The sequence below is a fragment of the Musa acuminata genome, chromosome BXJ3-3 (genome assembly GCF_036884655.1).
Source record: "Musa acuminata AAA Group cultivar baxijiao chromosome BXJ3-3, Cavendish_Baxijiao_AAA, whole genome shotgun sequence".
Classification (NCBI taxonomy): Eukaryota; Viridiplantae; Streptophyta; class Magnoliopsida; order Zingiberales; family Musaceae; genus Musa; species Musa acuminata.
In genome coordinates, this window is record NC_088351.1 from 34,268,565 (window position 1) to 34,282,532 (window position 13,968).

General features: G+C 41.2%; 3 protein-coding genes across 3 annotated transcripts; 2 read left to right on the forward strand and 1 right to left on the reverse strand.

The window, feature by feature from the left end:
- The first annotated feature begins 1,853 nt into the window (after positions 1–1,853).
- On the forward strand, positions 1,854–3,443 carry LOC135632550 (berberine bridge enzyme-like 18). The gene has a single exon (XM_065141162.1). It carries the CDS (start codon positions 1,854–1,856, stop codon positions 3,441–3,443), a length of 1,590 nt encoding a protein of 529 aa, XP_064997234.1.
- Positions 3,444–4,485: 1,042 nt separating this feature from the next.
- On the reverse strand, positions 4,486–8,608 carry LOC135633638 (tubulin beta chain-like). Its single transcript, XM_065143364.1, has 3 exons — positions 8,113–8,608; positions 5,839–6,108; positions 4,486–5,384 (listed from the first exon to the last, which is right to left on the reverse strand). Exons 1-3 carry the CDS (start codon positions 8,504–8,506, stop codon positions 4,714–4,716), a joined length of 1,335 nt encoding a protein of 444 aa, XP_064999436.1. The 5' UTR covers positions 8,507–8,608; the 3' UTR covers positions 4,486–4,713.
- Positions 8,609–11,776: 3,168 nt separating this feature from the next.
- LOC135632551 (LEAF RUST 10 DISEASE-RESISTANCE LOCUS RECEPTOR-LIKE PROTEIN KINASE-like 2.3) lies at positions 11,777–13,933 on the forward strand. The gene has a single exon (XM_065141163.1). It carries the CDS (start codon positions 12,926–12,928, stop codon positions 13,931–13,933), a length of 1,008 nt encoding a protein of 335 aa, XP_064997235.1. The 5' UTR covers positions 11,777–12,925.
- Positions 13,934–13,968: the final 35 nt, after the last annotated feature.

Below are 13,968 nucleotides of genomic sequence, written 5' to 3' on the forward strand. Positions count from 1 at the left end.
TAATACCAAGTGGAGATATGCATGATGGTCCAGAAATTATATGTTTGGAAATCCGTCCCGTAGCAGCTTGACTGAAGGCAGGAACTAAACATGGAGAAACCAACATGAAAGCATTAGAAAGATTGATCAGAAAATGTAACAAGGTGGAAGGCAACAGAAGCCTTGGTCAAAGTACTTGAAATGTAAATTACCCAACAGATTAAATTCCTTGATGCAACTTAGCATGAATCATAAAATCAATACCCATGATGACACCACAAAGAAACAAATTCTATTTAAGCAGATAAGATAATTCCTGGCTACACACAACAAAGATATATATAAAAAAAGATTCTATCAGTTGAACTTCCAAGTAAATATTAACTTAGGCTGGATCATAAAATCAGTACCCAGAAATTACCATGTAATCATTATGATGCTACAAAGAAAAAAATATATACTAAGCAGACAAGATAATTCCAAGGAAATATATTTTTATTTTTATTTTTATTTAATATAGATTATTTCTATTTAATATATTAACAAATATGATCTCATCCTATTTGAAATGCTTAATAGTTATTTCCTAATTTACAATGACAAGTAAGAAAAATAAAATCTAAATCCTATTAGTGTAAACAACCTTAAGCCGTGGCCTTGGGACCGAGGTAGCTTGGTTCGGGTCCGAATGATAGGGATTTTCCCAAGACGACCTTTGAGTCCGCCGAGGTGGTCGACTGCGGTGGTTGAGACGATGTCGTAGTCCACTCCGAGTAAGAATTCACCTTCGAGTTTCGCAGGGACCTCCGGCATCGCCCCTGCACAAAGGTCGGGTCGGGGTGCTCGGCCCGACCCCTCCGACGATCAAGTTAGTCGATGTAAAGAGGAAGTCAGATGGAGAAGTTTCCCCCCCCCTTTCCTCTTCGGAATGTGAGGATACTTATAGGGAAGCTTACTGTTTCCTAACGTGCCGGCTTGCAGAGGGCAGGGTGATGACGTTTGATGCTAGTGTTGGCGTGGCATGAAGAATCGAGCCTGAGCAAGCGTAAATGCGTCTCGGCCGATATTCTGATCCGTTTGATCAGGTGTTGTCACGTCGATCGAGGCATGAGACGTCATCAGACGTCAGTCGAGTCTCATCACAATTACTATCCTCATCAAATCCCAATCTTAAATATTTGATTTGATTACAAATTGATTATAGACAGAAGGATAACATTAATAATATATAACCGTCATTACTCACATTAGTAGCAAGACTTAATATTATATTATTATATTTATGAAACTTATTCACTTATTTTATAAAATTTATACGCACATGTAAAATATTTTTTCAAAAAATTCAGAATCCAATTAAGTAAATTATTTTTAAATATATTTTTTATTTTACTTATTTTGATTTAAATTTTTTTTATGCCTTACGAATTAATAAGTCAACTTGGAGAATGTTATGTTATGTGATCCTATCTTAATATATTATAAATCTGATTGATTCTTATTAATATAAAAAGATTCAAATATGGTATGATTTATTAGGAGATTAACTTGATGGGAGCAATCCTTCCCTGTAAATAAACAAGAATTTTAGAGCTGAGATATTATAGATTTTTTCTTTTCTATCTTTAGTGAAAAATTAGTGGTGGTCGGAGAAGACAGACTAACAATCGCTGTAAGTTTCAAATCTATATCAAAGATTTTCTAAATAAAGTATGCAATTCTATTTTTAATATTTGATTTTTATTTTAGTATTTTTTAGAACAGATGCATAATTATAGTTTTATGCTTACACTCGTATCTTTCCCTTGTATAAAACTACAACCCATGGCGAGATCTCATCAGCAGAAGACGAAGAAGAGTGAACCAAAACAACAATGGCGTTATCAGCCTCAGCAAGTCTTGCAGTTCTTTCTCTTCTTCTTACAGCCACCTCCGCTATCAGCTCTCTCGACGCCACCCATGAAGGCTTCATGAAGTGCTTCCTTGACCAAACTGGTACCTCCAACTCATCCTCCCAACTCTTGTACTACCCCAACACCACAGCCTACGACGCCATCCTCCGATCATCCATCCAAAACATCCGCTTCATCTACTCGTCGAGAACGACGAAGCCTGTCCTCATCGTGACCGCGACCAACGAGTCGCACGTCCAGGCCGCCGTCGTCTGTAGCAGGACGCACGGCCTCCGCGTCCGGGTCCGAAGCGGCGGCCACGACTACGAGGGCATGTCGTACGTGTCGGAAGGTGATCGGTTTATCAACGTCGACCTCGCTGCTCTCCGGTCCGTCACTGTCGATGCCGAGCACGGCACGGCCTGGGTTCAGGCGGGTGCAACGCTCGGAGAGGTCTACTACACCATCGCGGAGAAGAACAGGACCGTCGGGTTCTCGGCCGGTGTCTGCACCACGATTGGTGTCGGCGGCCACTTCAGCGGCGGCGGGATAGGGACCTTGTCGAGGAAGTACGGCACCGCTGCTGACAACATCGTAGATTTGCGATTGGTAGACGCCAACGGAAGGATTCTGGACCGGGAATCCATGGGGGAGGACTACTTCTGGGCCATTAGAGGCGGCGGCGCAGCAAGCTTCGGCATCGTCCTCTCCTACAAGATCGAGTTGAACTACGTTCCGCCCATCGTCACCGCATTCAATGTGATCAAGACCTTAAAGCAAGACGCCACAAAGCTGGTCACCAAGTGGCAGCAGATCGGCCCCAACCTCGACGAGAACCTGTACATACGGGTCATCGCGCTAGCCAAGGACGACGACGAAGCAGAGGGGAACCGGACCATCCAAGCCGTGTTCAACTCCCTCTACTTGGGAACATGCAAAGAGCTCCTCACCGTGATGGGGAGCAGATTCCCCGAGTTGGGGTTCGAGGCGGCAGACTGCAACGAGATGAGTTGGTTGGAGTCCGTTCTGTTCTTCGCAGGCTACTCGGGTAGACCGACCGAGGTCTTGTTGGATAGGAGGCCGGAGTTCAACAGCTCCTTCAAGGCGAAGTCGGACTTCGTGAGAGAACCCGTGACAGAGACAACATTGGAAGAGATATGGAGGATTCTGATGGAAGCAAAGGATGAACCCTTGGTACTGATCATGGAGCCCTTCGGTGGGGTTCTGGATGAGATAGCAGAGTCGGCGACTCCCTTCCCTCACAGGAAGGGGAATCTGTACATCATCCAGTACTTCATGAGGTGGTTTGAGACGGACATGGAGACAACGGAGAGGCACCTGACTTGGCTGAGGAAGCTGTATGCCTTCATGACTCCGTACGTCTCTAAGAACCCGAGGGCAGCCTATCTCAACTACAAGGATATCGACCTGGGAAGAACTGCTACCGTTTGGGGTCCCATGTACTTCAAGAACAACTTCAACCGGTTGGCGTCCGTAAAGTGTCAGGTTGACCCTGACAACTTCTTCGGGAACGAACAAAGCATTCCGCCTATCAAGTACGATTACGTATGATGTACAACGATTACGTTTATAAGCAATTTAATAAGGGCCCGCGATTTCATGGCAATGAACAACAATAGACTCGATGATGACATACACACACAGTCTCTCTCTCTCTCTCGCCTACTACATATTCTATCTCCATATCTAAACACAAGAAATCGCTCATATATAAAGGAAGAGCAACCATAAAGGAGAGAATCTGAACATAATACCAAGTGGAGATATCCATGATGGCACTGAAATGGGATGTTTAGAAATCCATTCCATAGCAGCTTAACTGAAGGCAGGAACTAAACATGGAGAAACCAACAAAAAAACATAAGAAAGATTGATTGAGGATGTAATAAGGTAGAAGGCAACAGAAGTCTTGGTCAAAGTACTTGAAATGTAAATTTACCGAAGAGATTAAATTCCTTTATGTAACTTAATCATAAAATCAATACCCAGAAATTACCGTGCGATCATGATGACACCACAAAGAAACAAATTATATTAAGAAGATAAGATAATTCCAAGCTACACGATTGAGAGATATCGAAAAAAATAATTCATCAATCAAACTTCAAGCAAATATAAGGGTTAATTATATATATTATACTTCCTAAGTTTTTTACTTAAAAATTTTATATTAGTATCATTTATATCGATTTTATGAAAATATAAAAATAAAATATAAAATGATAATTTTAATATTCCAGATGATAGTATCGAACGATGTTAGTGGTAATGAATGACAGTTCCTCTTAGCGTCGCAAATGATTGTTGTGCATAAAGAGAACAGGAGTGAGCTGCAAAAAAACTTCAACAACTGTGTTAATATCGACCCAGATGGTAAAAGGACCACGAATGCCAAGCGACTATGTCAACACCCACACAAATGTAAAGTTCTGATAGTGAACATAGCAATTTTGAGCTTGCCACAGGTTCAAACGCTTTGTATATTTAAGCTTAGCTACATTCACAAATTTAAGCCCTCTTTTTTTTCTTTTTGAAGAATACACGGAGAGAAAAACAAAGTACAAATGCAACTATTAAATGAGCCACATCAGAGTAGAAAACAAAGTCAAGAGCTCTCAGCATATCACATTAAAGTACAAATGCAACTTTTAGATGAGCCAGATCAGTAGCAAACAAAGCCAAGGGCTCTTACATGTCTCAACATAACACATTAACTAGACACGAATACAACAACCATACAAACACGAAACCAGATTAACTCACACAAACCAAATCCCTCCCTCGTGCAGCTGAAATTAGAAACGGCAAATATAGAAATGACTCAGTCTGCCAACTCTTCTTCCTCTTCTTCATATTCTTCCTCATCTGCTGTTGCGTCTTGGTACTGCTGGTACTCAGCCACCAGATCATTCATGTTGCTTTCAGCCTCCGTGAATTCCATCTCGTCCATACCTTCTCCAGTGTACCAGTGCAAGAAAGCCTTCCTCCTGAACATGGCTGTGAACTGCTCGCTAACCCTCCTGAACATCTCTTGGATGGATGTCGAGTTCCCAATGAAAGTGGAGGCCATTTTGAGCCCTTTCGGTGGAATGTCACACACACTAGACTTGACATTGTTTGGTATCCACTCCACGAAATAGGAAGAGTTCTTATTCTGAACATTGAGCATCTGCTCATCGACTTCCTTTGTGCTCATCTTCCCACGGAACATGGCTGAGGCAGTTAAGTACCGGCCATGGCGGGGGTCAGCAGCACACATCATGTTCTTGGCATCCCACATTTGCTGGGTCAATTCAGGTACTGTGAGGGCCCGGTACTGTTGTGAACCCCTTGAGGTCAGGGGTGCAAACCCTACCATAAAGAAGTGGAGGCGGGGGAATGGGATGAGGTTTACAGCAAGCTTCCGGAGGTCAGAATTTAGCTGCCCAGGGAACCTAAGGCAGCATGTGACACCACTCATTGTAGCAGAGATTAAGTGATTGAGATCGCCAACTAAAATATAATGAAACATCAAAAAAACATCAGTGAGCAATAATGTAATGACAAAGAATTGAAAGTGTGCAAACTGCAACAACATTTTAACTCAAGAAAATAGAAACATTTGATCATGATTCAAGAAGCATATGGAGAAGAAAATTAAATAAATGGATTTATATATGAATTTTGGATATTTAGTAAACAAAATATGCCATGTTTACGTACAAAAAGAAAGAAACAGATAAAAAGGAAAAAAGGAGTGAAGAAATCGATCCTTATATAAAATTATTAGCAAATGAAAACTTTAGCAAACTTTAGAAGTATAAAATGAAGAAGCATATGATTAATTTCAGACCAAAAAGAGAAGAGCATCAGAGTATCAACATTTTATTCATTTAGAGAATAGTCATAAAAATCATAACTACAACAAGAATGTAAAAGAATCAATGAAGATACAAGCATTACTTACAACTAGGGTTTGAAAGCTTCAGTGTGCGAAAGCAGATATCATACAACGCTTCATTGTCAAGGACCATACATTCATCAGCATTCTCAACAAGTTGATGAACTGAGAGTGTAGCATTGTACGGCTCCACAACTGTATCAGACACCTTCGGCGATGGGAAGACAGAGAAGGTTAGCATCATTCTGTCTGGGTATTCCTCCCTGATCTTAGAGATAAGAAGGGTGCCCATGCCAGACCCAGTTCCTCCTCCCAAAGAGTGGCAAACTTGGAAGCCTGCAGAACAAAAAATGTTAAATAATTTTACAATTTTGCTTTAAGAAAAACATCAATGACAAAATTAAGGACAAAATATATAAAATACTTGACATATGCACATAAAGGAAGATCAGCACTTGCCAGAATTCAGCCTACATCTAAAATCAACAAAATGTACGACTATTGAGACCATGATCTCAACATCAAGCTCCAAAACTTTGGGAAATTTGTCACATCTCTATCTCTGGGGAGATCAATGTCGCCTTTTATCGAACAGCATCCAGGTGAAATTGTTGATTATGTGCAGTTAGATATAGAATGTAATTTACCTTTGGACAGTGCAATTTATTTATTTCACTAGTGTTATCACAAACTGAAGAGAAACCACCACAGATGAATAAGTTGGCTCAGACTAAATGCCTGATCTTGATCATTTATGACATTGATCAGAATTGTAGAAAGCAAATAGCCAGGTTTCACTAGTAAAATTACTTTGCCATGGAACGAATAACACTATTTCTACAGATAACCAATAAACTCCAGTCATTTATATGACCAACTATTTGTAGCTTAAAAAGTTCAGTTTCAGCTAAACATGAAGAGTGAGTCAACCCAATGAGCTCAACCAAGAGATGTTGATATCAAGTCTAGCAGTCTATAAACCACTTCTCTGGAATCATCATTCAGCTGGATCAGCCAAGATCACACACACTGTAGTTCATGACTATGAAACTTGAATAAAGAACAGTGTCAAAACTCTATACAAGAACATGCCACATAAATAAACACACCCTATATTGATGCCTGATGTACTGTATGTATCAACTTATTATGGAAGACATTTTCTTTCTTGAACATTTTATATGGAAGAAACCACTACTCCAAATTGATAAAAGACATTCTTCAGCTTATTTGCAGAACAGAAAAAATCAATCAACACAACTATCAACTCTTTAGAGAGGCAGGCATAACCAAATCATATCCAGTAGATTAAGAATTTGCAATATAAACTGAAATACTCACAAATCTAAATCTATTAACCTGTAATTTAATAAATGAATGAAATATTTTAAAATAGTTCAGTAGCTACGGCGTAAAAGAAACAATCAAGCACCAAAAGTAGGACTAAGCAAAAGAAGGCTTTGAAGGCTCCATCTCAACCCCCCATGTCCTTTACTTGCCAGCTAATAGTTAAGTTATAAAAGCACTGCTTTGGGTACAAAATAAAGACAATAATGGAGATTGAACCCATAAAATCACATGGAGGGTTAATACGGACACTTCAATGTTGTTTCCAAAGTTGTGCAGACTACCAGATACAAAGATTGCTAAAACTAACCACAATATTTACAAAGTTGTGCAGACTTCATAACTAATGTTCATCGTGCAACATGAATACCCCATTTATGAATGGGTACAAATTAAAGAGCACAATGTAAAAATATTATGGTAAAGGTAAGCAGACAAGAAGCAAGCAAATGATGGAGGAATAACAGAAATGTGCATGTGCAGACTTCATAACTAATGTTCATCGTGCAACATGAATACCCCATTTATGAATGGGTACAAGTTAAAGAGCAGAATGTAAAAATATTATGGTAAAGGTAAGCAGACAAGAAGCAAGCAAATGATGGAGGAATAATATAAATGTGCAGGAAGTTTCATTTCATTTCATCTTATACAAAAAAAATAGGGGCAAAATTTAAGATCCTAATAGTCATCTGCAGAAATATCAAATTCTTACCACTTCCAAAACTACAAGATATGCGAAGAAATGAAAAAAAATCACATGTTAGATCGAAGTTCTAAACCCTCTACATAATTGTAGAATGCAGGACGAGATCTCTAATTCACTCCAGCAGAATATTCTAATTTGTCATGCTCATATGAAGCAAAGTGTAGTCTAGACAATAAAAGAGGCAAACAAGACCGAATCAGTCTGTGTTCATAAAAGATCTAAAGAAAAAAGGAGTGAACACATCAAAACAAGGCATCTCAGAAACATAGGTGATGTAACAATACCCTGCAAGCAGTCGCAGTTTTCGGCTTCCTTCCTGACCACATCGAGGACCGAATCGATGAGTTCGGCGCCCTCAGTGTAGTGCCCCTTGGCCCAGTTGTTCCCAGCCCCGGACTGGCCGAAGACGAAGTTATCGGGCCTGAAGATCTGACCGACGGGGCCGGATCTGATGGAATCCATCGTGCCCGGTTCTAGATCCATGAGCACAGCGCGGGGGACGTAGCGGCCGCCGCTAGCCTCGTTGTAATATACATTAATACGCTCGAGCTGGAGGTCAGAGTCGCCGGAATACTTCCCGGTGCCGTCTATGCCGTGCTCGTCGCAGATCACCTCCCAGAACTTGGCACCGATCTGGTTCCCGCACTGCCCGCCCTGAACGTGAAGTATCTCCCTCATCTTCTCCTTCGCTAGCCGCTGGCCGGAGCGCTTCCTCGGGGTCAGGGTACGGATCTCCCGTGAGAGAGACGGAGAGGAGATGAGCAAATGGGGGCGGAGAGAACGGTAGAAAAGGGCGTCCTTTATAGTAGGGTTTTCTGGATCTCCTCACCGCTTAGAAGCTTACCGATAGTATGTGTTTAAACGACGATGGTTCATCTCTGACATTGATTCGACATTTTACAACTCACTGGCGGTGACCAGAACCATCATCGAACGAAAACGTGGCTGGGCCAGGCCTGCTCGGTCGACGCACATTGGACGGTCCAGATGTGACATATGGTGCTCATCGAACGGTGGATGTAACGAGCGCGGGACAGGCGCGGGCCTGGTGCTGATGAGCTGTCACCGGCACGTGAATGATCCGTGAGCATCATCCGTGCGCTGTCAAAGAAGCAGCCGACGAACCTGGTTGACCGAGAACGAGATTTCGGTCCGGTTGGAGGTTCGCCTTATGGATCGATCAATCGTCGATATGATATATATACTAAAGTATACGGATATATCGTATGTTGGTATGATAAGGTGTATCGATGGTACAGTAAAATCATTAAAAATAATTTTAATATTTTTTTAAAAAATAAAATAAAATAAAATGTTGGATTGGTACTTTTAGAAATAAATATAAATTTAGCATAATTTTAATAATAAATAAATAAATAATAAATATTTTTTTATCGGATTTTAAGAAATAGTTTTATAATACATTTTAGATCGATCTTATATTGAATTATTTTCGATGAAATGATTTGAATTATTAAATTAATTTTTAAATAAATTTAAGATTTAAATGAATCAAATAATTAATTGATTGATATATCTATTTCTATTACCAAAAAGAATAATAGGATTTGATGGACAATGGATTGAGGTTGTTGATTTTATGTACATATATATCAATTTGATATGTTTATTGAACTCAATTTTAAAATTAATCTTATAACATAATATATTAATACAACATATGTCATTGGTATATCAACATGATCATAGTCATATTTTAATTGTATATTGATACACCACATATCTGAGGTGACTCTTGAGGTAAGGATAATTGCGGCATGTATTAATGCAAAGCATAAAGAATATCAAAACTCATTAATATGTTGCTTTATATCATATGATTGATCATTGTATTATTATTTTAAAAATATGATAAATTATTATCGTTCCGTTGTTTGTCGTAAAATTTTACATAATACGCTAGTTATGAATGCGATGAGTTTCGCTATATGTCTATATCGTATATGCTCTATTAAATTCGTTCAAAATCATCTATTATATTTTTCTTCCTTTTTTTATGTACAAACTTGATTAATATCTGGTCGATCATTATGTATAAATTAATTTTAGAAAGGTAAAATAGTCTCTCTCTTTTTTTTTTTTTTTTTTTTAAACCCTAATTCCTCCTGTCGCCACTTTTGCACCCTCTGCCCACACCGTCACCGCTCAACCATGCGAGCCCTCACAGTGATGACCCTGCAGTAGCGATGAGATGGCAGCCAAAGACCATCATCGATCCGGCAAAGCGTTGTCTGCCGCTGCCCACGCACACGGCCAGACGTGCGAGTCTTCACAGGCATCCCTTTGTTGCATGCTACTTATGGCCACCGTGTTGCGCAACCATCCGTCGCCTACATTTCGTTGCGCTGCTGTGCATCTCCAACGATCATCGCTAGTGTCCTGTCGACATCGGCCATGGCCAGCGACTGTAGTAAACCTCCGCATGTTGAAGCGCTACTACATGCAACAGCGCCAATGTTCGCCATTGCCCAAAATTTTCATCCACTACCCGGAGGCAATGTTGCACCTCAACAGAGCCAACGACCATTGGAGGTCATTACTTGCCTGCCCACGACCATCATCACTGTACACCAGTAGGGCCAGCAATCGAACCTCTGTCCATCGCCAAGGCTACTGCACACAGTAGCCGCTAAATGCAACAGCCACCCACAAACAGGGCTGTCTCTATACAGTAGTGCCACCGCCGACGGCAAGCTGCTGATGGCAACGTTGCACTTCCTCTCATCCGACACCCTTTTTCTTCCATCTCTATCATTCGTGGACCCTCTGCATGAGGAAATCTGCATAGCTATCAAGCACGCAAGCAGCATAGATGGAAAACCCTAGAGAACAACAATGCATATGACCAGCATTGTAAGGCGAGGATGCAACACACATAAATTATTCAAGCATCATATAATTAAAATCGAATAATATCTTTTTACAAGCAAAAATACTAACAAATATATCTAAATATAAAATATACCTACTATATTTTTACAATCTAAGGTATTTTGATTTTAAAATAATAAACCATGATACCAATTATAAGAATAAAAATTATACTTATGTGATTGTTATGCAAAAAATTTTAGTACCAAGAATTAAAATTAAATAACCATAGATCGAAGATTAGATGTGTGTGTCTTTCGATGTCATTTAGAAATTTTTTTTATCCGAAAATACACTTCGCAATCTGATCCATAAGAAATAATATCAATCTATAAAGAGAACTAGACTTTTATTCTTTCTCTTTCTATATTTTATATGATTATGAGTGATAAAATATGGACTAAAGAAATACAAAAATAAATCTGCAGTTTAATGTTGTATCATGTTATCACATGCATTGTCATTCTTAAGAGGTCTTATCTATTTATATGCGATAACAGTGGATCTAACATAAATAATTTAGAGATCATCTTCTGAAAAATTTCATCATAAATATACATTTTTTTATTAATTGATAATCATAATTAAAATTTAATTAAATATATAAATATATTTTATTTAATTAAATAAGATAACATAATCTAACAAATTTGTTAGACGGTCAAATTTTTGTCTTTCGTGTCCATTTTCTGCTGGACAAGATTGAATTGTTCATTCTTCCACAGCAGAAGTGACTACCGGACGATTAAAGTCTAGTTAGCTTCTTTTTTTGTTGTTCACATGAGACGCCACTTGTCGTCTCTTCTCTGCGTGTTTCGTGGAAGTTGTCATGGAGAATAGTCCAAGTCACTGAGATGTGTGGGCTGTGGTGGTCGTCGGTGCTCGTCTGTATAAGCATGCTTGCGTCTTATACCCTCCACCGTCCAGCCCATATCGTTTAGTTCTGCACGAGGTGACTGTAACGTGGAACCTACGACTGACGTTTACCATCCAATTGCGGAAGTCCATCTGATTCCCGGCGACGAAGTCTGGGATTCATTCAACGGAGTACCTCCCACTCCCATCGAAGAAGAGAACGATGATAGGAGAAGGATATATCGAAGTCGACGCGCGCGTTTGACTGCTGTTATGCGCTGTAGCCTCTCCGATAATCTATCTGCTCCGTTTCTGTCGTAAAGGCGAGGAATAAGGAAGGATGCTTCTTGTTCCCAGCCTCGTTCTCTTTCTCTCCTTCTCCCTCTCTTCTCCCTCGGTTATCGGCTACCGTGATGATGAGAGATGGATGGAGTCTGTCATCCCAAAGCTCCACATCGATACTTGTGTACCTCAATCAACTGATGGACATTGCGTTCCTCAAATTGTCGTGACCGACTTCTTAGATGTTGGTGCCATGGTGATCGTTCCGAGGCGCATCCGGTCTAATGGGAAGCCCCAAGACGATGAAGGTACGACGCTCTGGGTCGGCACAAACAAGCATCAGGAGGGATGCATGCCAGCTATCACGATCGTTGGCCGAGCTCCGGTGATGCTTCACAATTGTTCGTCTAAGGTCTTGGATTACGATCCGCTGCTGTGCAGCCCTCCGGATCTGAACCCAATCTCTGTCGATTACTTCGTTCCGTCGATGGACCTTCGTCAACTCAACTGCACCACCCTCATCTACACTCCTTTTGGCTATGACGCGAATGGAAGGGGCATTTGGAGCTCAGTGGAAGCCGAGCTTTACGTGTCACGGGCACCGATTGATTGGTATGATGAGTGTAAGGCTTCTGACGGGATGTACGTGGATAACGCAATCATAGGCAACTCCTGCTTGTACCATTATAGTTCACATCTTAAGGACGATTCATCCCAAGGTAGGTCATTTGTGGTTACAGGGCATCATCACAAAGCCAAGGCCATGAAGGAAATCTTGTTCGGTACTGAACTCAATCACTCTCTGTTCTATGTTTTCTTTCTTATCCTCGAAATTTTGAGCGCATGCAATTATTTCAACAACACTCGGGTCAAGTTCTTGATACCTCTAATCTAATCTGTAGCAAATGTTGAACTGCGATTGCTAATCCCTCGAGTCCTCGACTCTAATTTACAGGTGGATTTGGATTGGTAGGATTTGTGTGTCTCTGGTACTTATCCCTCTGCTTCTTTGGAAGACTGAAGACTTGGATCTTGTGCTGGAGGACAAGGTCAAGTCATGACAAGAAAATGGAGGTCCTCTTGGGGAAGGTTGAGAAGTTGGTGCCCGCGAGATACTCTTACTCTGATGTGGAGAGAATTACCTCTTGCTTCAGTCATAAACTAGGACAAGGTGGTTTTGGCGTTGTGTACAAAGGGAAGCTCCCCGACGGCCGCCCCGTTGCCGTCAAAGTCATGAAGGATTGTAAAGGCAGTGTCAAAGACTTCTTCACTGAGGTCATTGCCATTGGCTGCACGTACCATGTGAACATCGTCTCCTTGCTCGGCTTCTGCTCAGAGGGCCCAAAACAAGTTCTCATCTACCAGTTCATGTCGAATGGTTCGCTGGAGCAGTACATCCACGACGCGAGACAAGCCACATCGACTCTCGACGCGACAAAGCTGCTACGGATTGCCATCGGCGTCGCTCGAGGCCTGGAGTATCTCCATCACGGATGTAACGTTGGAATACTGCACTTTGACATCAAGCCTCAAAACATTCTACTCGACGAGGAGTTTTGCCCCAAGATTGCTGATTTCGGACTCGCCAAATTGTGCCGCTCCGCGGAGGGCATCATCAAGATGCTGGGCGCCCGAGGCACCGTCGGGTACATCGCCCCGGAGGTGTTCTCCCGCTGCTATGGAGGAGTGTCGCCCAAGTCGGATGTCTATAGCTACGGCATGATGATTCTTGAAATGGTTGGAGGAAGAAAGAAGTGCACAGCTCAGGAGGAGGAACGTACGAGTGAGATTCATCTCCCCCACTGGGTCTGTAAGCATCTCGATTCGGATGGAAACTTGAGGTCGTTTAGAGCCATGACCGAGGTGGAAGAAGAGATGGCGAGAAGGATGGTGTTAGTCGGGTTGTGGTGCATACAAACGAGGCCTTCGGACCGACCCTCGATGACGAAGGTGCTGGATATGTTAGAAGGAAGGATCACAGAGTTGCAGGCACCACCAATGCCAGTTCTTCTCCCCCAGCATCAACGATGCATTCCATCGCAGCAGCTCAGTCGCAAAAGATGGTCTCAGTGGTGACTTCTTAAAAGCTCATGATCATATCTGGCTTTATT

Excerpts from the sequence above, each read along its gene's own strand:
- LOC135632550 (XM_065141162.1), top strand. The coding sequence starts at position 1,854 with ATGGCGTTATCAGCCTCAGCAAGTCTTGCAGTTCTTTCTCTTCTTCTT.
- LOC135633638 (XM_065143364.1), bottom strand. The coding sequence starts at position 8,506 with ATGAGGGAGATACTTCACGTTCAGGGCGGGCAGTGCGGGAACCAGATC. Across the intron at positions 6,109-8,112 it reads AAACTGCGACTGCTTGCAGG|GCTTCCAAGTTTGCCACTCT; the intron begins GTATTGTTACAT and ends TTTGTTCTGCAG. Across the intron at positions 5,385-5,838 it reads GAAGCTTTCAAACCCTAGTT|TTGGCGATCTCAATCACTTA; the intron begins GTAAGTAATGCT and ends ATTATATTTTAG.
- LOC135632551 (XM_065141163.1), top strand. The coding sequence starts at position 12,926 with ATGGAGGTCCTCTTGGGGAAGGTTGAGAAGTTGGTGCCCGCGAGATAC.